Genomic DNA, 25,484 nt, shown 5'->3' with positions numbered 1-25,484 from the left:
TGGCGAACGGCAGTTGTTGTTGTTGTGCATGTACCCGTGTGTGTGGGTTTGCGCGTACATGTGTGTTTGTGTGGGCCTGCATGTACATTCGTGTATGTGAGTGAGCGTTTGCCTGTCATGTTGTCCACCCACCCCCACGACCTTCATAGGTGCTCGCTAACAGCACTTGTCCCAACAGTCCGTTAAGGCTATGTGGGGGATCTTTGTCTTTGTGTGAGCGTATGTGCGTGTGTGTAAGCCTGCATGTATATGCGTTCATGTGAGTGAGCGTGTGCATCTGTGAATGAGCATGTGTGTCTGTGACCGTGGGGAGTGGTGCTGCAGCAGTTAGCGCGCTGTGCGGCGAACCTGAAGACCCAAAGTTCTGGGCGTCCCCTAAGTCAACTCAGCCTCAAATGAGTACCTGGTGCGATGTGTAAACATCGTCACGAGGGTGACAAAGGCGGCCGGGCGTGGTGCTGGCCATCCAACCCCCTCATGTGACCATGCCGGCCTTCATAGGTGCTCGCTAACAGCACTTGCCCCAACATTCTGTGAAGGCTACAAGGGAGATCTTTGTCTTTGTGTGTGGGTGATGCGGCTGGCGGTTGTCCTCTCAAGCCTAGGAGGTCCCAATCTGCCAAACCAGAAGTGTGACCTAACCCCCCTGGTGCCCCAAGTTAAGGGCACTTAACTCACAGAGAAAATATTCACTTTTAATTTTACCACATGTTTACAGACGTCCATAATAAACAAGTCGTAATGCTGTAAATATGTAAAACGCAGGCACGCGGTTGTATCCATGTCTCTTGCAATGGTAATACGGCTACGCTGAACGGAAGTCTCTGGAGCGGTTGGGGTGGTGGTGGCCGATGGTTGTGTCATGTGGAGGTGAATGAGGGTTATGGCTTTAATTTGGCATTGGGGGTATTAAAAGCCATGTTCGTAAGGGCTTCTAATGTGTCTTGTGGTCTGAGCTCTGCTGGGAAACTGACCTCCTTCCTGTGCGCTCTGCATGGCTGTACGGAGTGTTCCACAAATCTGACAGTGGCTAAGCAACCAAACAAGCCAATAACTGTTTAAGGTTTATCTGCTCGTGCTGTGTATTTAATCGCTGTGCTCAATATCGCATTTTTGCCCATATTGTTGTTCATAGCCTTGCCGGCCTGATCTTGCCATCAGGCTTAAATAGAGGTGCTTTTCAGAGTCTGGTGAATGACCAAACATGGTAGTGATTGTAGCAGCACAGACCGTTGGCAAGCGAGCTGTAGGGTCTTCTGTGACTTTGATCAGCATAACAGGGATTACACTTCTCTGTTGGCCGAACCCGTGTGTTTATCCCCCCAGTATACCACGGATTATTTGTACAGCCATTGTAGTTTTCTGGCATTCCCCCATATGGAGTGTCATAATGATAGCCAGAACTAATGGGAAAGGAAAGGTGCATTAGAAAATAATCTATGACCTGCATATACTATTACAGCTGTATGGATTGCATAACGAATATAATTATTAGTCCCTGTTTTGTTGCTTAATAGTGTAGAGAAGGGATGCACGCAGTGAGCGTCGTTGAGAGGGTGCATTTGGGGACATCCCTTCTCTACAATAGTAATGATCGCGTCGTGTTGATCAGTATTTCCTTCTAGGTGTTAATGACGGAGTGGTGGTATAGGGGTTAGCGTACTACGCTACGAACCCAATGACCCGAGTTTGATTCCCGGCCAAGGCTAACATGTGTAGAGAATGATTTATGAATCGTTTCTGAGCCTCCCCTAGGCTGACTCGGCCTGAAATGAGCATCTGGTGTGGTGAGTAAACATCTGCATTGGGGAAACAAAAATTGCCAAGAATGGTGCTGGGCTTAATAGGTGTTTGCTAACAACACTTGCTCCTGCCATTTGTATAAGGAGACGATTGTCTCATGTGCGCGCGTGTGTGTGTGTGTACGTTCTTAGTGCTGTGGGGCACAATCCTCAACAGAGGCTCTGTGAATGTGTGCGCGTGTGTTATGCGCGATTATCTCCTGCCGTCAGCAACCCTTTGACACTTTGCTGGGCCTCGCAGTGCACCTAGCCTGGCGCAGACGCCGTGCTGACGTCACTACCACTTGGTGGCGAATTGCGGTCGTTGTTGTTACCACTTTTGTCGTCGTCGTTGTTGTGCATGTGGACGAGGCTCTGAACAACATCACCTACCCGCGCAATCCACAATGCTGACCGTCGGGGTGGTGGAGCGGGGGCGATCGTGGTCTTAGTGTTTGTCTCTCTGTGCGTGGGACCCCACCGCAGGTGCTGGCGGCGGCGTCGTGGACCAGCCCCTGCTCGAGTGCACGCTGCAGAGTCTGGAGATCAAGAGCTGCACGACGCCCACTCTCTGGGCCGTGTCCGGCAGCCTGGGCTCTCTGCAAGCCTGGGCTCGTCTGCAAGGTGGGCATCCTCGGCGTTTGTCTCAGGCTCCGTTAGACCCCCCCGCTGGCCGGCGCGCTGTACAGCACAATTGACACAATTCCTCTTTCGGCCGGGAGCAATGTGAGCGGTGTAGTTAAACACATGCCACTCGGTGGTGGTGGTGGTGGTGAAGAGTAGGGTTGCCACTTGTCCTGTTTTTTCCCCAGGATCGTTCTCTGTTTGAGGTGGCTGTCCTGAGAAACCCGTGACTCCTCCGTGGAACATTGATGAAATTCCCAGTTTTTTTGTTATTAGTTGCGTTATAACACACCGTTCAAGACGATGCGTTTGTACGCAGAACTCCCCCTCTTCGGGCCCTCTTGAGATATTGTTTCCGATGATACATCGTCGTTTTTTATCTACATTAGAGATGGCAACCCATGGTGAAGAAGGGGTGGGGGGGGGGCGGCACCTTGTGTGATGAAGCACCACTTGCACTCTGACCTGGGTTAGAGGGTCAAGCGACTTAAGGGGCATTGCATCGTCGCAGTGCTTTGAATATCACTCACCACTGATGTCACCTATGGCCGGGAATCAGAGTCGTGTCACTGACTTTTACACGGAGGCTTTTGTGGCCAATTATGCTCATGATGAGCTTTTTTTTTTGGGGGGGGTTATACGCCGACATTAGTCAATGTGTCGTTTTCACGTCACTGAGATCACAGCACAGTGTGCTACACACCGTGCCACTTCAAAAAAAAGACAAAGATCCCCCGTATATAGCCTGAGCAGACTGTTGAAGGGGCAAGTGCTGTTAGCGAGTAGCACCTATGAAGGCCGGCACGGCACACGAGGGGGGTGAGTGGCCAGCACCACGCCTGGCTGCCACTGCTCCAACCTATTCGTATTCGTTTGCGTTGTAACTGATATGCCAGTTAACTTATCCGAATAATGTGGTCCCCCTTATTTCACCTGCGTGACAGTTCGCTGAACAGAACACGTGCCACCTTTTGTCTTATTGTGCGCACAGAGGAATTTCGAGTTCTCTATCCTAACCTTGAATAGGAGCATTCTTGTAGGATGGGGGGAGTTAGAGGCGTTGGGGGGGGGTGTTAAGAGGGGAGGGGGGGTTAGTGGGGGTGGGGTTGGGGTGGGGTGCTTCCTATGCAGTCCCAGCCCGGGCATGCACGTTGAGTGGGCCATAATATTTCCTGTCTCTAATTTAACTCTTTGTTTAAATGGTGCGGTTTCAGGATGCACAAATCACGCGCAGCATCTTATTCACAACGCTATTCCATTACCCGCGCAGGGTCCACTTAATCTTGATTAATTATGAATTCTCGTTTTTAATACGTTATGTTACGGGTTGGTTTATACATATTTTACGATCGTATTCATCAGCCCGGCGTCATTGCACTGCTCGATGAAGGCCGCCTGCATTTGGCAAGGTCATACTTCGCCATGCTGGTCATTGTGGTTGGTAAAAGCGGTGCCAAGGACAGGTTCAGATGTAACTTGTCACTGATGATTAGCCATCGCTGGGAATCGAAATCAGGTTGCTGGGTTCATAGCCACTGTTCTACACTATACATTTGCACTACTCTTAATTTATTTTCCATCGTATTTATTTTTTTACTCACCTACCGTCACACAGCTTCCAGATCTTTACTGTACACACGCCTTCTCGGCTATTTTCACAGCACGCAATTAGAGTTTTCATATTGCCCTACCATTGAGATAGGAGCATTCTTGCACGTAGATCTTTCGTGCGAACTGCTGTCATCTGGCGTGTTTATATTTCTGCACCGACGAGGTTGGTGACGATGGCAGCTTCCTGTCACCTGGGGCGTTTTGTAGCAGCAGCAGCAGCGTTGTCGTAGTAGGTCTCTGTCCGCACGTGTGGAGAGCTGACTGCTTTCCCAGCATGTCAGCCTTGTCTGCCTCTTGTGTGGCCCAAGATAGCCGGCTCCGCCGGCAGGCATACACTCGCCCACACTTACCGGCTGCAATATGTAATGTTTATGCTTTACTTTTGTTGCTGTGACAGTGCGCGCTCTGCCTTGCCCGCCCGTGTTTGTTTGATTTTGCCATTTCCTCGTGGTTATTTATTTGCTCCGGTGTAGCCCTTTGGCACTGTTAACCTTTCCGGAGTTTTTTGTTGTTAAGCACATCGCAATTTGCGTGCATCACATTCTATAGTGCGGTGAAGTTTCATGTTTTGCGTTTTTTAGCAAATCGTGAGTAACCCTCTGGGGCGTAAGTCAAATTGTAACCCTCATATGAACTGCATGCATACTCTGTGCGTGCGTACAGTTAGCGTTGCTCCTATAGAGTATCTGGAAAGTGTGTTTTTTTTCCAACAGCATTGGTATGTTAGACGCAAACGCTCGACCGGTTTCGACATTCGATGTCACATCGGCAGTCGGGCTTCGTTAAACCCACGCTGGTGAGCTGCCAGACGTTTGTAGCAAAGGACCCTCTACGTTAGATCAGAGACCCGGTTAGATGAAAAACTATGCCGATATATAATGCAAAATAGTAATAAAATGCCGTTATTCTCCACAGTTTTTTCAGTTTTCAGTTTCATTTATTTGGTATAGCCCTGTGAGCCATTCGGCTCTTGAATCGGGTGCAACCGCAACAAACAAAAAACAAAAACATGAACAAGAAAACATCTTTAAGTGACTATGCGCAAACAGAAAAATCCAGGAAAAAACTGCAAAGTCTTCCAGAAAAAAAAGCACCGTACACCACAGCGCCCTTGTTCTGCACATTAACAACACAAGTCTGTTTACACATCCTATCAGCCAATGCAGCCGTCAGGGAGTGCACTTTTGTCAACAAGGTCCTCATGTATTGTAGTTTTTGCATCGAACGAGGCCTCACATCTAACAGAGTCCTTGTCCAAGGCTGACACTGCCGATGAGACTGTTCATGCCGACACAGGTCCAGGTTTTTCCCCGACCGCATTCCCAGAAGGCCATTGGGCTGATGGGTTGTGTAAGAAACGCGTTTGTGATCGATGTGGCGAGAGAGAGATACACGAAGAGGACTTTTGCCTGCTCCTCTGTTTTGTTTACCGGAAAACTGTTTGTCGTTTTACTCCTCAGAGGCTACAGATATGTAAAGCTGGGAGCCCGGTCGGTACATTAGTTTAGTTTCGCATTGGTTGATCTCTGTTTAAAAAAAAAAAATGTCCGGAAAATATTCACGCTCGAACATGTGCCGAGCAAGTTACCGACAGTACCGGCGAGCGCCACACCCACCCAGATTTGGAGGTGCCATTTATTTATAAAAGACACATCACGGTTCACCACGATTTCAAGACACACAATCTCCAATTTATTTTAACTATTAGCTAAATGACGCACAGTTTAGAGGAATAAGCACTGTGGAACTTCCGCAGGTTAACGTGAACCCCCCTTCTGCTCTGTTCTGGGGTCCTCATCAGCCGGCGTGTTCTTGCTGATGATGCTAATGAAAGCAGTGTGCCGGGCTGTTATGTTAAAAACAGAATTAGTCGAACATGCTAGAAGCGAGAAGCTGTGCACACTGTGCCAGAGCTGTTAAAATTGCATCCATATGTGGAACATTGGCTACATCTACAGTATGGGGTGCCACGGTGGCGAGATATTAACTGCCTCGCCTGGTATGCAGGAGCTCGTGGGTTCAATCCCGACCCTGACGCCTGCTGTATATTTGGAGTTTGCATATTCTCCGTGTAGTCACATGGATTTTTCTCCGGGTGCCTCGGTTTTTGCCTCCACATTTAGATTAATTTCTAATGATAAGCTACTTTTTGATTTAAAGCTTTCGTGACTGCAGGGATTCATGTTCTTGGTTATTTCGGTAAAGTGACGTAGAAGGGAAATAATAACATTTAAAAAATACAAAACAATAAAAAATTCTCACTACGTTTCGACTGCAACACAAGCAATCATCATCAGGTGTGAAATCCACAGCAATGAAATTTGAAAAAAGTGGCGTTTTTTTCCTAACTTTAAAGCAGCTAAAGTTTAACTTGGTTAATAACATCCTTCCAATGATTGCTCAATTTGAATCCATCTTCTCGGTTAAAGTTATGTCTATGTTTGTATATCTCGATGGCTGCATGGACAAATCTTTGGTGGTATCCAGACGGCTTGCAGAGAACTTTGGTGTCGGAGAAAACAATATCATGAGAACCCACAGCGTTGAGGCAATGGTCAGCCACGGCAGAAGAATTCGTCCCACCGTGTTTCAAATCTGACTTGTGCTCGCGAATGCGGTCAGATACATGTAGTTTCGTTTCCCCAATATAACAATCGCTACAGATGCAACTCAGTTTGTAGACACCAGGGTACTGTAAACCAGGAATGACATCCTTTACGGATGGGATCAGATCACGGATTTTGTGTACTGTATTGAATCGGACATGGAACTGCCCCTTTACCAGATAACAGCCTATGGTGGTGGACCACCAGACTAATCTACTCTAAACACACTAGGAGTTAGCTACGACGGACCGCAGCCCGGCTTGGGTCCAGGTCCACGTGTTGGTGACTCTTCTTGGACGTAGAACGTAGATCCTCAGATGACGGTAACAACGCTGAACCTCGGTCCCTGTGGGGACCCGGTTTGTATGCTCCCAGGTCGTGGCTGGCCCCGCCCTTGGCCACGACCACCTTCGAGAAACCTCTTGTCGTTTCTCGACCCTTCCCGTAGGATCTTTCCCCCGACACGTGACCACCCCCTAGCCCCCACCTGGGGGCCCCATTTCGACTTTACTGGTCACGTGTCCTTCGGGGTCAACCAGAGTGCCATGGCCCACAGTAACCTCGTTCCCGTGGCCTGCACTCGCACACCCTACCCTGTAGGGGTCAGCACTACACGCGGAGCGTGGTGCCACTCAGCGCTGTCACTCAGCGCTCACCGAGCCCCCTCCAGGGCTGGTACTACACCCACATATACGGCGTGTCTGCAATGGCAAGACATCGCACGCCGTGCCTCACTAGAGCCGGCATTTCCCAGTGACATCCACGATGTCGCTACATACGTGATGTCCGCGATGTGAGTACATCGCACGCCATGCCTTTCTAGGGCCGGCACCACTCAATGACATCCGAGATGTCACTACATCACCCCCCCCCCCCCCCTTCGTAGCAGCCGTCCCGGCTGTCAACTCCCCCTTAAACGAACCAAGTGAGTAAGTGATAAAAGTGAGTAAAAAGTGAATAACGCTATGTGTGCCTCAACAATAACAGTAACAAACACCCATTAAATACCCAAGCCCACCTATACAATATATACACTATTTACAAATGTACATAACCAATGGGGAAAAAGGACATGAGCCCAGAACAACAACACGAGAAAAAAAACAGTAACTCGCGAACGCTCGGAATCCCCTCCATCACCAACACCTCCCACCTTCATCGTGTAACAGCACAATAAAGGCTAGGTTCAGCCAATAGCCGATACGGCCCACCGAGCGCGACAACCAACTGACAGTGTGGGAGCTTGTGTGCATGGGGATCGCTAAAACCGAGTCTTTCATCGAGTCCGTGTGGCCGGGCCCCCAGGGGAGGTGGGCTCGCTCACCCTGGAGGTCCCGGGGGGAATATGCAACTGTCCCATCGAACCCGGCTCCTCACGAAGAGCAGTAGGCCGGGTCGACGGGTTCTCCTCTCCCGAATCCAGCGGAGACGGCGCAGGTGGCGGCTTGGGGGACGTCAGGCGCGCGGCACCTGAGGACGGGATCAGATCACTCCGCTGAGGATCAACCTCAGCGGGCACACACCTCGGCTCGTCGGACACACCTGACACTCGGCCCCTTGCGGTGTGGAGATGGCACGAACTCGCGCGGGGCGATGAAGGGCTTGGGACGAGAGGGATGTACAAAGCAACTCCGCCGCCCCAAGCGAATCTCGACACACTGTGGCCGAACGACCCGAATCACATCAACCGGCCCTCTCCAGGGTTTGAATAATTTTGGCGACGTACCCACCGGTACCTGTGGACAGTGCAACCAGGCCCTGTCCCCAGGCGCCCACTCATGTGTAGAAACACGGAAACTCCTCATCCGTTCATTGGACACTTGGCGCGATTTGGAATTTACCCTGGAAGCTTCCCGTGCCTCGGAAAGCTTTTGAAGGGTGAAGCGAACGGAGTCAGAAATGTTAGATTTAGCCTTGTTGGGCGCGGCTTGCAACTGAACATCAATCGGGGGATCGTGTTTTCTTTCATACATAAAAAAATGGTGAGTAGCCGAATCTCGTTCCCGTGGCCTGCACTCTCACACCCTACCCTGTAGGGGTCAGCACTGCACGCTGAGCGTGGTGCCACTCAGCGCTGTCACTCAGCACTCACCGAGCCCCCTAAAGGGCTGGTACGACACCCACATATACGGGGAGTCCGCGATGTCAATACATCGCACGCCGTGCCTCGCTAGAGCCAGCATTACCCAGTGACATCTGAGATGACATCTGAGATGTCACTACACGTGCATGCGCATGTTGAACCTCTTTCACACCGTACGTAGCCAACCGCGCTAATGTTCCACTCTGGACAGATGTCTTGAAAGTGGTGGGAGTAACCACACTTTATCCCACCATCGGTGAACCCCTCCCCGATGGGCGAACCGTGGGCGCCCATTTATCACCACTGCTGGGTGGACAGAGGCGGATATATTTACTGAGCCTGCACCATTGTTTCAACTGCCGCACCGGGGGGGGGGAGATCGAACGGGAACCGGCGACCATCTGTAGACTGGGTATAGTTTACGAACTGTTTCATATAGCGAGCTATTTCAACTAAATTTCGATTTAAAGCTTTCGTGACTGCAGGGATTCATCTTCTTGGTTCTTTCGGTAAAGTCACGTAGAAGGGAGATAATAAAATAATAAAAATTAAACATAAAATTAAACATAAAATAAAACATAATAAAATAATCAACTAACTATTTCACCAAGGCAGCACCGCTCAGCATTTTTATTATTTTATTTATTGGTGTGCGGGATGGGCGGGCTGCCGGCATTTCTTTTTGAACCAGGTGGCTTGCCTCTGGGGTTGAGCAGCAATAAGTGAAATTGCATGGAATTTTAAAGTTCCATTAGCACATGGTCATAAACACGGCACAACAAAGCCCTCTTTTGCCAGAGCTGCAGAGCCCTGTTTGTTGTTTACGTCTCGGAGGACGCTAACAAGTAGCCCAAAGTCAAGATAAGGTATTTGGCAACCTGTGTGAAATGCATCAGAAGTAGTGTAATCGCTGGCCGTGGCACTTTAGTTCCATTCATACCTGATCCCCCAAAGGCTGCGCTGTTTGCAGTGGATTGCCTCTCATGATTGCCTCTTAACAGTGCCATAATTCCCCATGGTTACAGTGGCCAAAAAAAAAAAAGTTTATAAATACCCCTTGTGCATAACTTTTAGAAAAAGTTTATTTTTTTCGATTTTGTCGCCGTAAAAATAGAGCTGTTCGCAATAATGCGCCGTTATTGTGAAGTCTTTCCTCCCGCGACGCAAGAGCTGCAGTGGAGTTTTCTGTTTTGTTGTTTTGTGCATGTGTATGTCCACGGGTGGTGAGCCGATCGCGGTTACGTAAGCGCCAGAGACATTCGATTGTCCGATGTTGTTGTTGTTTTCCAAACGCCGTGCCCATGCATCAAAAGGGTAACGGTACACTTGGAAAACATCTCAAGTTCAATTTTCAGCAGGCGCGCTTGTTCGGTAGCCAGCACGCTCTGTGTAGTTTCACTAGTTCTTTTGTGGGCTATTTCAAGGGTTAGGGAAAAAAATCAAGGGCTCTAAGAACATTTTCTAAAGTGGCAATAGCACATTGGGGCTGTTCACACACTTATGACGGAGTAAAAAATAATAATTTTAAAAAGTCTCGGTGGTTTCCTGCTCAATCGAGCAGAGGTTGCCGAACTCATCTCTTGTTTACAGCCCTGACTCGGTGGTGCAAATTCCACATTCCTGTGCTGTATCTGTGAAAAAGAGCTTCATAGCTCATCGGATTTCTCCAGGATAAATGCAGATTCTGATCCTGGGGGTGGGTCCTTTTATAAGCCAACCACTTGACGTTCCCCTCAAAGCGGTACTTATTTTATCCACTCTCAGCGGAGGAAGGCCTGGGTCGACAGCTATCTGGGATTTGAACTTGGGCCCTTCCGATTGCGAGTCATGCACGCTGACGCCGTGGCGTCCCGGCTAGATTATTGCCACGCACTGCGCAGCGGTGTGTGCATTCCTGCATGGAAGCAGTAAGGCAGCGATATGTAAACTTTTACCTGTTCAAATGGACGTACGTGTGTGTCATCAGCTTTTCTTTCCGATTCCATTCCGATGACGTACACATATACGTTATCTATGCGGGAGGAAGTGTGGCACAGTTTGCTGGCACAGGTTGCCGCCAGCTATTGTAGAGTGCGGTCGTGTCGCTACAGTTTTCTGCGGTGAGTACAGTGTCTTTAAAAACAGCGGCGCTATACCTCTCTAAATAGAATTAACGCTCCGAGATTCAGCAGTGAACGGGACCCACCCTGCAAATAGCAGACACCTCGGAACGGCAAAGGGTTAACTCACCTTTCATCATCATCAGGAGCAGCAACAACCAATGCTGGATTAATCTCCCCAAGCTGTCTCCATCTGTCGTGGTCTCATGCAACAGTCGTTCCAGCTCTAGCGCACGAGCCAGTTTCTACTACGCTCCATGTGCCTTGATCGGTGCCGTGGGTTTTGCTATATAGTACAATCGTGATAAACAAAAGCGTTCCAATTCGATACGATTTGAACTTGAATAGCATCGAAGTGCAGCTGCGTCTCACGTGCGTGCAGTTCTGAAAGCGTACGTACGTGCGCGTGTTATTTAAGCAACATAATAAGAAAATAATTTGCCCGGGAATCAGATGGAAAGGAAATAATTTGCCGTTTCAGCCGACAGACCTCCTGAAAGTTATGATATATATGGTTGTAATATAAGACCTCCCCCCTAAAGCACAGAGTTCATAGTACAATTTTTTTGACAGTAAAAAATGTATTCGTGCAATAGGTTACTCTTTAAAAAAGGTGGGGGGGGGGGGTGGGAGGAGGCCTTGATAATGATTTTATTATGTGCCTTGGAATTTTGAAGGTAGGGAGGTGTATAGGGTTGTACTGAATCACCCCCTGGGTTACAGTCGATTCGAGATCCGTTTTAGTTATATTGACACTGGCGGCGAATGACAGGGCCTCTGGTGGCTGCAGAGGTGATTTTTGAAACATTGATATGCTATTTAAGCACGAATCGACAAACGTTGATTGCACCCATGGAATTGAAGTCTGTATGATGCCTCCATAATGTCCTTCAATTGCATGATTGACATGTTCCTCTTTCCACCGCGGTGTCTTTTTCAAGCGAGCATCGTCGCACCGTGCTTGATGGCACACGTTCAGCTCTTGCTCCGTTGTTTTGTTGTCACCGTCCGTGTTTCTGGTGCGTGCGTCGCAGTGGGTAATATGCGGAAAATGAGAACAACATGGAGTGATTTTTTTGTTCATCATCATCATCACCACCACGATCCATGCGCAGATAGTCTGTAGGTGTCCACATGTCGTCATTTACACCATTGGAACCTCATTTGCCAGTAAAAAATATGATAATTGCTTTGTTACCCTTCTATCTGGCAACAAAACTGACACTTTTTTTTACAAGGAGTCATGTTTGCATTGACCACAATACCTGCAGTCATAATGCAAACAAAAAACATAACTCTGATAATGTGCACTGTCCTTGAAGTTGATTGGTCCACACCCGAGACAGCTTTCCTTAGAGCCTAGTATCACATGGGTTGGACCAGATGACGCCAAAAGGCGTAATTTGTTTCCACTTTCCTCCTCTGCCTTGTGCCAATTTGCCCAAGTAGTGCCCACGACTTCCTGGCACCGATCTCTTTTGACGACGTCGTGGTTGTCTTTGTCAGGCCATTCTCTCTGAGGTCTTCCTCTCTTTAAGTTTACTTCCATCTTTCTGAACAACAACACGCTTTTAATTTCCCTGTTGTTGTCCATCCTACACGTGTGTCCAAATAGTGCCGGTTTCCTTCTCATCACTGCTTGCATCATCATCATCAGATTGTCTTCCTCAATTTTTTCGGAAAACTAAAATTTATAATGAAACGCAACACGCCCAATGTGCCTGGAGAAGAAAGTTTGCAATGAGATAATGATAATCTTCCGTGTTCTTTCCACAAATAACTGTCGTTCATTATTTCTGAATGTTTACCATAAACCCTTTGCAGTCATTCTGCATTGTGACTTTGTGGTTTTGTGTACATCAGTTGTGAAGCCACCACCCTCCCCCGGTTGTGACCGTAGTTAGTGGTCGTTATATTTGACGACTGCTCAGCTATTAAATGCGCATTCGTCCTCATTACACCCGTGGCTTCGTGGTAAAACGCGTCCACAGACGTATGCTACATCTGGAAGCGTTACGAGGACGGATGCGCTGAGTGTCTTGCGCGCTTGTCTCCTCGCTTAATCACGGCCTCGTGGAGGTGAGTTTAACCACGTGCGGGGCCCACCGCTATCCATCGCTTCTCGGCCGCTCAAGAGCTCGGCTTTGGGCCATCACAGATAAGTGCAAAGGGGTGGGGGGCACATTGTATTCTGCTCTGGCATTAAACCCAATTTACTAGGCATGTCACGACGCATCGGTTCGTCGATTCTTACTCTTCACAGTCCGCGCAATGACGTGTGCGGTGTGAGAATTGCATTGTTTGTGGCTTGCGAAAGTTAGTCAATCATTTGAATATTACGATATACTAACGAAATGAGCATAGCTGTACAGATGAGACGGAACAAAGAAGCCGGTTGAAATGAGACACAATCAGACAATGTCAGTTCTTGGACAAAAAAATGTTGAACCCGAGTAACGACGGCTCATCTAATTCTTTGGCAGTGGGGGAGGTGTGTGAATTGTTACATGCTAACAAAATACGGTATTAAACAGCATATATATATGATCCAGCTCCGAGCCTTCGGCTTGTATAAACCTTGGCTTTGCTATTGGTTAGCGTACCTATCTCGTCAAGGAGCCTAAACCCATCACCCGAGCTCCGGTCATCCTCGCAACAGCGGCTTTTGGCAAACCATTCAACAAAGACGGTCAACGCATCGAGCGCTTTCAGGTGCGCTTCTGCGGCCGTCTGGAACGCTCTTCCGTCCGATGTTAGGAAGCCACAGGAGCTGTGCACATTCAAATCTAGATTGAAAACCCATTACGTTAGAACAGTTTTTTGTGCTGCGAAATAAATTCACCATAAATACACACGTACACACTATGGTGGCGATCTTTTCAGGCTCAAATCAGGGTGCTTGGGCTGTTCTCGTGCAGGAATCTCGCTTGCTTTGCTCGGTTTAGTTTCCCCCTGCTTCTCCGTTTAGCTCACGTTCTGCCGTGAGTGGCGTGCCCAACGCTGACCCACCGCAGGCTGTTTTGGAAGAGTGTGGAATGCTGCAGGTTTCAAAACTTTTGGGACCACCAGGGGTCCAGGTTTTTTTTTTACCGTGTGCCAATAACCAGACGCATATTAGCATGCATTACATAATGCACACGTGAGCGGATACCTAATCTACATACGGGTGGAAATTTTGTGTAAAAAGGTTAGCACCCTGATGGTCCCCGCGGGCATAAGGCTAAGAACCTCGATGTGATCTTCCGTGCTTGGAAAGATGATTAACCTTCTGAGAAGCGGCACGGCTTCTACTTTTAAGGAGTTTCACTGCTGTGCTTGCACAGCTGGCCCAGCAAGCTCGTATACGATTGATGAAGAAAAATGTAACGTCTGGCACTGTTCATTCACGTAACGCTGCAAATAATTGTAAGAATTATGTCAAAAGTAAACTACGTCTCCCTGCTTGTGTAAGTATTTCATCTCCTTTATCTTTGATGTCAACCCATAGTTAGTAACGTATATTCTACATTCCTTACGCCAGGGTCTGTCATTTTATGAAATAATTATTGTTGACTTCCACCACAGTGTGGTACACTCTGAGGGTAGTAAGCCGAGTCAATTTCAGCCGGGGTTTTTGGACGTGCAGCCTTTTTACCAATTATACATCAGGTGCTCCGGATCACAATGCCACCCCTCTGCAATTCAAAGTCGCCCAATTTAACGACAATTCCTGCCGCTGTCGTTTCGCCCCCGTCCGAATCGGAAGCAGAGGAAGGTGCCAAAGATGCAGCGGCGATCCCGTTGTTCCAAGGCCCCACGGACACGCGTCGCTTGCACCGGTCGGACTGGCTGTCCGACCCGCACAGCCTGAGCTCCGCGGCGGTGCCATCGTCAGAGTTCCTGACGTTCACACTGCAGATTCCTCACCAGCTCGACAATTACTCCAACACAGGTAAGAGGCGCACGCGCCCTTTCACTGGCGGTTGCCGCTGCTGCAGCAGCTGCCGCGGTGAACCATCCTACGGCAACCATCGCTTGTGTTTGCTACTGCTTTTGGTAGGTATATTGAAAGTGGCAATTTAAGATGCGTTGTATGTATGTATGTACGTATGTATGTATGTTGAACTTCTTTCGCACCGTACCTAGCCCACCGTGCTAATTGGAGTTGCGGGGGAAGGCCAACAAACTAATTCACAAAAACAAATCTAAAGAAATTTGTTTTTAATCTAGATTTAAAGGTTCACACTTGAAAAAAAAATTCTTAATCACGATACATCTTGTTTTATTTTTTTGAATACCCTTTCTCTTTTCACCACTGTTTAACCCCCCCACACCAATATTTTTTTGGCAATTGTGCCAGCTATGTCAGATGAGATTGAAGAATCTATTCGGAGATCTCACAGTGCAATCCATCCAATGTGTTGGAGAATGCTTGCGGAGGAGATTTTATTTCTGCTATGTCATCTCATGAAATAATCTTTTGATTGTGTGTGTGTTTTTTTAAAGATGTATATTTTAATATTTTTTTTGAGGATTTGGTTATTGTTGAGAAAATTAGTACGTGGTATGGAAAAAATTAACAACATATATAAGGTCACGTAGAAGAGAAACAATAAAATAATAAAAATATAAAACAATAAAATTCTCACGACGTTTCGATTGCAACACAAGCAATCATCATCAGGTGTGAAAACCACCGAAAGAACCAAGAATATGAATTCCTGCAGTCACGAAAGCTTTAAACCAAAATGTTACATATATAAACATAATATTTTAGTGGATTTTCTTTGCGTGTACATATTCATATTTCACAATTTAAATAAAACGCGCACACATCTTCGAAGCGGGATATATATATCTACCCCGATGAACTTGGGCTGCTCTATTTGGGCACTGCAAGTTGAAGAATACGTTCAAATGCGCAAAAAGTTGAGCCGGAATGGCAGTAGTAACACTGACATTATCGAAAGTGTGTAAACCCATTTGCGTGTTATAAGAGCCTAATAGCATACAAACACATCGGGGGCGCATGCGTGTGTGTTACAGCATCAAGTGTGCCCAGTGCACATTTGATCCTGATTTGTTATGACAAAATCAAACAAAAATCAAACACCAAATCTCCCACCGCACGACGCAGTGGAATGCGTCCGGACTTGTAGCGTGGGCCGTTCGTCGTTACGACTTTCAATGAAACAAATGTTTGAATTTTTTTATCGGCACAAAATATGAAAAAAAGACCAGACCACAGTGCAAAGTAAACGCGTTTGTCTCTTTTTGAAGGGCTGTGCTTTTTTTATTGTATTAAATGCAGGTGCACATGTGTGTGGCTTCTGGCTCGCAGCAGCTGCTGAATGTAAGCCTTTAATTGACCTTGCCTTTCTTTTGCCTTGGTCATCTACAAAGTTCAGAGGGAGGTCACGACTCAGTTATGCGGAATGGGGGTGGGGGCAAACAAGCAGTGGAGCCGTACCCGCTCGGTGAGGGGGTCCGTGGAGTTGGAGCTGCAATTGTTCAATTTCACAATGTCACAAACCCCTGTAAATCGTTCGTAACAAAATGCATATCAAGTTCATAGAACTTACGAATGATTAATTTACTTATATTTACCCACGCCGCTGCATGAAGATTAATGAGACTAATAATTGGCGTTTAATATGTATTTAATTAAGTGCATATGCTAAGATGGATGTATGATTAACGTTTTAATCAATCAAAATGTGCATAAAGTTAATTCAGTTGCTGCGACGCAACCGTGAACAATCATTCGTATGTGTTCGTTAAAAATGTGCGACGCGTGTAACGAGAAGCGCTGATACCGCTTCAAACAAGCTGCCCTTTTGTATCGTGCACAGTTCCACGAATGGCTTTTGCCTCTTTGCGTAGCCGTCCGTACACAGTAGGCAACAAACGTGAACAAAACTCGCAATAGTCGAATATAATGGGCGAACGTAATGCAGGGAAAGGCCGACTCCTGGCACGCACAAAATCTCTCTGGGTCCCATTTTCTGCATTGCTGCTGCCAACTGGTCAGCCAAATAATACGAAAATGAATGGGTGTGGGTATTGAGTAACATTCCCTTGAAAAAAAAAATCAAAAGGATCATAGTGCAGATCTTGATTAAGTTAAGGGCCGATTCCTCGGGAGAGGGTTTGAGTGGAAGGTACCGATGAAGTGATGTTGCTCGCAGCCAAGCCTGTAGCATATGGTTTGGATGCTTTGCGGAACTTTCTGCGGCTTTTTTTTCATTCTCACTGGCTTGATCAAGGAGTGCGCATTATATCAGCTGGAAAGCATTGCGAGTCGGAGAGGGGCGAGAGAGAGAGAGAAAGCCAGATTAACTTTTGGAAGGGTGCCCTTTTAACGTTGCCACAAAAGATATAAACATTACAGTGTGTATTATAGTGATGTTTTATGCACTCTGTTTTGTTGAAAGCTTTGTTTTGGACACCGCGGTGTGAGAGTGCACGAGGATTTACAGATTTGTAAACGAAAATACAGTTTGCGTTGACACTATTCGACGGACTGGACTGCAACGCGGCCGGTAAATCTGCGGCCGCGTGCAAGTGACTGCAGGCGTTTAACGTTGACGGCGACGGTTTTATCGGCTTCCCATGAATGTAGCAAAAAGGATTTTTCGGACAAAGAGAGGCTTGAAACGTGTTCTTAAACAATATATGCGTAGACGAAGAAAATGTGCATTCATATAATATTTATTTAATATTTTTTTTTATATATAAACTTTTCTAATGAGACAAATGATGGAGAGCCACGAAGCCAGCCTTGCCCCAATGGCGCATATCATTTCAATAAACTGCCGACCTCAACGGAGACATGCCTCAAGTGGCAGATCGGGCCCTCATTAAAATATCGGATGTGGTGTAAAGCAATCCTTGTAATGAAATTAGCCCCTCGTTTGATGAAGATGGGACTTGCACGTCAAGCGGACACGAAGCTCGGGAGAAGAAGACATCTAAGAGCGGGGCGTTGGGGACGGCACGGCCAGTCAGGAGGTGGCACATAGTTGGACGTGAGCCAGGCAGCCGCTGCCGTTCCGTCCATCCAGCATCAGCGGCAGCAGCAGCAGAGGCACCGGCGGCGATGTTCCCCATTAGCCCTGACGGTTTGCGCGCTCGTGCGATTGCGCAATGACAAATCTCTGCCCCCACCCCCCTCCCCGAGCTCTCCCCGGCCCTGGGGTCCCTCAGCAGTAAAAGCAGAAGCAGCAGCAGCAGCAGCTGGGGGCGATTGCGCACTTCCTTGTCGGCTGCCCCGCCACGGTCCTTTCGGCGGGTGCGTGTGCAGGCAGCGGTAAACAAGTAGCCGCCCATCACGCGCGCGCATCTTCCGAAGCGGGCGCCCTTTGTGTCCCCTCGGGTCGGGAGGGACTGTCGCCGCGTCAGATTCACACGGGCAAGGCGGCGAGCGACGCGCGACGCGCCAGCGTAACGAGCGGCCGAGCTGCTCCTGTGCGTATCAGGGCATTGCTCTGGACGTGTGATCGGCACCTTGGTGGCAATGGTAGTGCCCACCAAGTGCAGTCGTGCGTAGCCCAGCGGCATAGCGCCGCTTGCCAGCAGGTGTGGTGTTAAGAGACGTACTCCCATGTGTTGAGAGATGAACTCCCAAGTGCAGGTCACTCACACACGCGTGCTCTTGCACGGCCAAATTTCAATGTCTACAGACAGAAAAACAATAGTCATCAGACAGCTTCGCACTGCCAGGAGCTGATATATTTCAGCGTTATCTTGTTTTATAGCTCTGCATGGTAAACACGGGTACCTGCTTTCAGTAAGACTCTCTTACACCTGCCTCTGGTTTGGAAGTGAATCCACTATTTTCATTCATGCTTGTATAGTACATTACGACGAGTATCGGGCCCTGTTCACATTAAAAGAGGCAGGAAACAAACAAAAAAAACCCTTTCCCAATTCGTTTTCAATGGGCCACTACATTAACTGCATGGTCAATATTACAGTAAGTACATTTAAAACTGCAACTCATTTTACTTGTCATCCATTTATATTTTTGTTAACTTTTAAACTTAGTATTTCATCTCGATTTAAAGCTTTCGTGACTGCAGGGATTCATCTTCTTGGTTCTTTCGGTAAAGTCACGTAGAAGGGAAGTAATACAATAATAAAAATAAAACATAATAAAATAATTCTCACGACGTTTCGGCCACAACGCAAGCAGCCGTCCTCAGGTGAAGAACAGGTCTGAAGACAAAACGTCGTGAGAATTATTTTTTTATGTTTTATTTTATTATTTTATTACTTCCCTTCTACGTGACTTTACCGAAAGAACCACGAAGATTAGTATTTCATCGTTTTGCATTTGACGTATCGCATTTCCAGCAGCGTATTTTCATATATATTTTAAAATTATGAATATGTATTTGCTGTCCCCTTGTATCCGAGGCCTCCCTTGACAACGGAACTTAAATTTGTAATCTCGGTCAGCTCTCACCTGGTTTTAAACGGAACAACTGACCGATTGTGCAAAACACGCGCGCGCACGCTAGGCATGTTCAGCTGCTGGGTTTCATTGTTAATCCACGTGACCAGGAGCAGTCAAGAGAAACATCCCCGCAGGAGAAACATGAAAAAAAAGTTCAGGTCTGTGGATTGGGGCAGAGATCTATGAGAGGTGGGAGTCGGCAAAGATGGAGGGACATCATCATCAGTAGGTTGGGGGAAGAGAAGAGTCGTGTCCGCGTGTTGTCTTTATAAATGTTGAACCTACTAATAGGGGTTTTCCCCTTTTTTCTGGCAACAAAACATTAACCGCAATACTTGCAGTCAAATGCAAACAAAAAACAATACTCTGATAATGTATGCATTGTCTTTGAAACTGATTGGTCCACACCAGAGACAGCTTTCTTTAGAGCCTAGTCTCATATGGTGTTCGACCAGATGACGCCAAAAGGCGCACAGTTCAAAGACAACGCACTATCAGAGTAATGAGAGCTGCTACATCATGGGACCTCCTTTGCTAGTACCAAAATATACTAATAGGGTTTTTTCTCCTTTTTTCTGGCAACAAAACTGACACCTTTTGCAAGGAATCATGCTTACATTAACCACAATACTTGCAGTCAAATGCAAACAAAAAACAATACTCTGATAATTTATGCATTGTCTTTGAAACTGATTGGTCCACACCAGAGACAGCTTTCTTTAGAGCCTAGGCTCATATGGTGTTCGACCAGATGACGCCAAAAGGCGCACAGTGTTGAACTTATTTCGCACCGTGCATAGACAACCGTGCTAATCGGATGTGCGGGGGAAGGACAACATGCTAAACACAAAAAGGAGTTCTTAAAAATTTAGTTTCAAAAACTAGTTCATTTCAAAGTGCATTGCTCCATTTGCTTCCTAATATCGGAAGGAAGAGCGTTCCAAATGGCCGTAGAAGCGCATCTGAAAGCGCACGATGCGTTGACCGCCTCTGCTCGATGGCTAGCCAAAAGCCGCTGCGAGGATGACCGGGTTCCGCGTGATGGCTTGTGCTCCTTAACGAGATCAGCACGGTATCGTGGTCCATTTGTGGGGTAGCACGTTATGTGTAACGAGCGCGATCTTCTACGTACGCGCGCGCATGTGCGCGCTTGTGTCTGTCTGCGGACGGACAGTGGAAGGGTTGGGGGGGGGTAGTGTTGCGGCAATGAGGCTTTGGTGGAGGAATGTTGAACTTGTTTGCTTTATTTTAACAGCTGGTGAAGTGGAAGGCCCTAGAAATGGGCAGGGATTTAACACAAGACTGAGCAGTGGAAGCCGTGTAAATGGCACATGGCGGAGCGAGTTCTACGGTTACGGACAAGCGGTGCATACTTTCCTGGCTCGGCCACGATAGCATCTCTGTAATAAGCAATGGCAACTCCTTTATTTTTCACCTAAGAAAATAAACACTTGCAACCATTCACGGAGCGGGATTTTATTTTTTGCGCGCTTAACTGCAGGTTGTTACGGAATCCAAAGTGAGTCACTTTGATGGCCTCTTCGGTTGTTTGGAATTTCTGCGTTATCTCGTGTGGGTGCGCACAGTCAGACAAAGCTACTTCTTTTTTTTCCCTGTCTCGCTCTCTGTTGGATTAACTTGAGTGCTTTGTTCGAATGCTCTTTGTTCGTTCGCCTCGCGACGCTGGAGAGCAGATGCGAATAAAAAAAAATATTTTTCAAATGCCGTTTGAAATTAAGAAGTTTCTAACAGGACTTCAACATTTTGCTTCGATGATACTCTTGAAACGTTGCGTGTTTTCTTGCCAGGGTTTTATTACCTCTTTTGGAATTAGATTTTGTAACCTGCTATTTATATTTGTACAGCTACACACTTTCAGGAGAAAAAACACAGCAGCTAAATAGATCCTCATCCTTAAATGGGTTTTCCTGGATAGGTATTGGTCTGTTTTGGTAATTTCGTTTTGTGTTAAGCTTTACTGATCTCTAGATAGTATATAGTTCCACTCTGTGCATTTTTTGGCAAGAAAAAACACAACTTGTTTCTGTTGATTTTCACTTTGGTAGTGCCCAGTTTTACGAATAATAATAATAAAAATGTCGTCGAGAATGTATAAGTTTAGCCAACTCTCTTGATGCTTGACATTGCTTATCTGATAAAAACAAACCAGTCCTTACATGTGAAATTGCTGGCTGGCTGCCGAGAAAGCCCCTTTACTGATGCAATATAATATAGGATCAAAAGTTTATTGCAAACACCAGACTAGGGCATTTTCTCCAGGACAAATTTAGTCCCTAAAATAATTATTAAAATTATTCTGACAATAATCGCCAGGTTTTAACATTCTGCGCACGCATTTTTAATCTGTCGTTAAGTTTGGATTTGATGAGTACTTTTTTTGTAGCTTAATATTTCACTGAATATATACACTTCTATCATACACATTAAGTAAATTGCATTTATAGCAGGATGCCCGCTTATTGTGGCGTCGACATGCCCTACACATTGAGCTTGTCCGTACATCGCCAGCCACCTCGGCCATTGCCTAGAGAGATAATATTCACAACGAAAAACACACTCAGAAAAAAAACACCTCATTAAATTATCTTCATCTTTACATAACTATTGATTAATCGGAAGGTGTGAATAGGTTTTCGCCTTATTTTCTGGCAACAAAATAGGTGTTGACATGTTAGAACACCAAACTGAAACCTTTTACAAGGAATCATGTCTGCATTAACCACGATATTTTGTGGTCAAAATGCAAACAAAAAACATCCTCTCTGGTGTGAGCCAATCAGTTTCAAAGACAATGCATATTATCAGAGTATGTTTTTTGTTTGCATTCTGATCACAAGTATTGTGGTCAATGCAGACATGATTTCTTGTAAAAGGTTTCAGTTTGGTGTTTTAACATCTTAACACAGCTGTTTTGTTGCCAGAAATAAAGGGGAAAACCTATTCTCATATTCTGGTACTGGCAAAGGAGGTGCCATGATGTAATTGGAAGGTGTTGGTTTTATTTTCATTCTGCTTATATAAACTGAGAACCAAGTACATGGATATAGTAGTTTTACGCAAAGTTTTCGAAACAATTCCTGTTCGGTTTTTGTGCATTTCATGTGATGTGACCTCAACTTGAGAGCGGGCCAACACATTCAGTAGAATGATCACCACCCATCACTGCCATCTGCGAGTCGCAAGGCAATAGATATCGAGCCAATAGCATTGTGAGAGTGCCTAAGACGTTACTTCTTTGGATAAGGCAGAGAGAGAGAAGGCATCGCATGCCGTTCGTCGTCCATCCATTGCGGCGAATTGGCCACAGCCGAGTAAAAAACACGCGGGTGGCTTTGCCGAAGCTGTTTCATACAAAAAAATTAGGAGGCGATTTGCAAGCCCTGCACACAGATTTTTGTCGTGTATTTTTCGCGGGGAACTCCGGTCATCCTCGCAGAAGGAAGGTTTTGGCTGGCCGTCGAACAAAGACGGTCACCGCGTCTTTCGAAAGCGCTTCTGCGGCCATCTGGAACGCTCCTTGCTTCCGATATTAAAAAGCCACTGGAGCTGTGCCCTTTGAAATCACGTAGATTGGAAACTCATTTCTTTACAACCGCTTTTTGTGTTTAGTTGTCCTTCACCCGCACCTCCGATTAACACTGTTGGCGACGTACGATGCGAAACAAGTTAAAAACATACGTACATACATACATACGTGTGTCTTTTGTTTCACGGTGGAAACGCGCTTGGCAATAACGGAGAGGAGCGGGGGGGGGGGTCCCGCTGTGTCACAGAGCGGCACAAACGCAACAGTGTCCTCTGCCGTCGTGTGCGTGTCACTGTTCCTGGCGCGGCAAGGAGAGACGAGTGGGGAGGTCACTATCACCGTACAACGATCGCAGAGACGTTTTCCTCATTCGGGGATTGGCGTAATAACAACGATCTTCTTCTTAAGATGTTTTATATTCCACGAATAACAATAGAGTATGATAATTGTTTTTTTACCCTTCTATCTGGCAACAAAACTGACACCTTTTTTTGACAAGGAGTCATGTTTGCATAGACCACAATACCTGCAGCCATAATGCAAAAAAAAACATAACTCTGATAAAATATGCACTGTCCTTGAAGTTGATTGGTCCACACCCGAGACAGCTTATCAGAGTTATGTTTTTTTGTTTGCATTATGGCTGCAGGTATTGTGGTCTATGCAAACATGACTCCTTGTAAAAAAAAAGGTGTCAGTTTTGTTGCCAGATAGAAGGGTAAAAAAACAATTACCATATTTTTTACTGGCAAATGAGGTTCCAATGGTGAACAATAGAGTACTTTTTAGCATTTGGATTCATTCATCTTGTAGTTTTTAAAATGTTTTTTTTAAATATACCCAATGCAGTCATCGTATATTCCCGTGACTTAAATATGTCAGTGTATTTCCTTAAAAGCTTGATTCAGCTAAAAATGAAGCTCTACAGATAGCCATGGTTGCTGTTTAAAATAATAAAAGCTCACTTTATGTATACAACTTGCAGTTTAAAAACAAATTGGCCGGTTCAGCTCGCCGCTTCAGACAACTCGCTGGGCAAACATAATTGCCACAACAACAATACAACAACTAAGAAGTTCGTGAGAGTAATGTAGATTAATAGGTGGCCTGTTGATTAAGTCGATGGCATTTTTCCACCTGCAGGCCAACATTCCTCATTTACAAAAAAAAAGTCTCTTTTTCGTTGCTGGCTATAAAATGGGACTGTTTTCGTGTCAGCTCCAAGTGCCCGGGCCTTCGTGAGGCGTTAGGCTTAAATGTAGCGGCGTAATTGATTGCCTGGGTCCAGACATAGTTTATACAAGGGTAGAGTCTTGTTTATGTGGGGCTGCGGTTTGATGGGCTTCCTTACGTTTTGCAATACAGACCCAGGGTCATGCAGAGTACACCGCTCTGAGAGGCCAGCAGGGGAGAGGCAAATCAAGACATTTCAGACATCAACGCATTTAGCGATCTTCGAATCTTAAACGCCCTTCGACGATCTTGCTCAAACTCAAATCGTCAAGGGCAGCGCTGTTTTCGCGCAAGTTTTATTTTAAGCTCTCGCATCGTTTACGCACGTCTCTCCGAGTCCGCATCTGAATAATATTTACTGGAATCTGCCAGTATCAAGGAGATTTGTGTCCACGAAGCCCCATCGCCCACTGGTGTTACGAAGTGATGTCACGTTCCCTACGCCGCGTCGTGCCGCTCCATCTGTTCGCCGTGCGAGCCAGTGCAGGAATTTCTGTCGGGCCTCTGTACCCGTGGGTGCATAATTCTGAACAGCCAACCGACTGTTGCTTTGTATACCTTCCCACTGGCACCCCATACCTACCCCCCCACCCACCCTCCCCTACGCTCCCCACCTCCCTAGGCTTTAGATGTCGGAGCAGTGCTGAAATATAGGTCACGGAGGTCAGGGCTAAGTGGTCGGAAATGTTAATGGTTGCTCCAGCGGTTGGCCCTGGCCAACACAGTTTGACAGAAATGGCTTTCCCAACTAGTGACTCGTGACATCTCACTTGCCCATGACCTCGATGGTAGTTCATCGTTGAAACCAAACTCGTAAAATGAAAAAAGAAACCCCCGCCCTTCAAAGGTCACATTGTCACAGTGGGATTTTATTCATTTGGCTGAGCAGGAATGCAACATATTTTTCGGAGTGATTGCTCGCACATGCTTTGAGCTTGTACAGTTAAACCATCACTGATAATGCAACAACAAAAAACACAGTAGTCACTTTAGAAGCCGATACTGGCATTTTTTCCTAAATGGATATGCAGGTGTTGCGTTACGTTTACACGTGCATCGTTATGCTGTGAAGTTTCACCCTCGAGAGATGCAAACTTACGCAAGCTCAAGGCCAACGTCACCGCATATCAATCGTACTTCGCCAGTCCTTCTTCACCATTTTCCTTTTGCTAAATAAATCTGAAGCAACGTCCTGTTTATTGGAACGGCTATTTCTGGACGTCATTAGCAACAATGTCGTATTGTTCGCGTACCGTCTTCGAGCTGCGAACAATTGCGAGCGGTTAGTAGCGCGGCGCAAATCAAGTCCGCCTTCCCCGGTGTTTTCGCTCGGCGGCGTGTATTTGACAGCGCTGTATATTCTTTCCGCTGCGCTTGGGACTGCGCCGGGGCGTTCCAAGGTCCCCCCCGGCGGGCGCTAGCAAGGAAGATCCGTTACACTCCGAAAACTGTCTTGCGTCCGT

General features: G+C 46.6%; 1 protein-coding gene across 1 annotated transcript in view; it reads left to right on the top strand.

The window, feature by feature from the left end:
- Nucleotides 1-25,484, top strand: part of LOC144931718 (intermembrane lipid transfer protein VPS13B-like) — a 301,466-nt gene that overhangs the window by 95,337 nt on the left and 180,645 nt on the right. The window contains 2 exon segments of the mRNA XM_078855932.1: nucleotides 2,268-2,405; nucleotides 14,550-14,735. Coding sequence (XP_078712058.1) covers nucleotides 2,268-2,405; nucleotides 14,550-14,735 — 324 coding nt within the window.

Source organism: Lampetra fluviatilis, chromosome 4, assembly GCF_964198595.1.
Source record: "Lampetra fluviatilis chromosome 4, kcLamFluv1.1, whole genome shotgun sequence".
Taxonomy (NCBI): domain Eukaryota; kingdom Metazoa; phylum Chordata; class Hyperoartia; order Petromyzontiformes; family Petromyzontidae; genus Lampetra; species Lampetra fluviatilis.
This window is presented reverse-complemented; position numbering and strand designations above follow the sequence as displayed.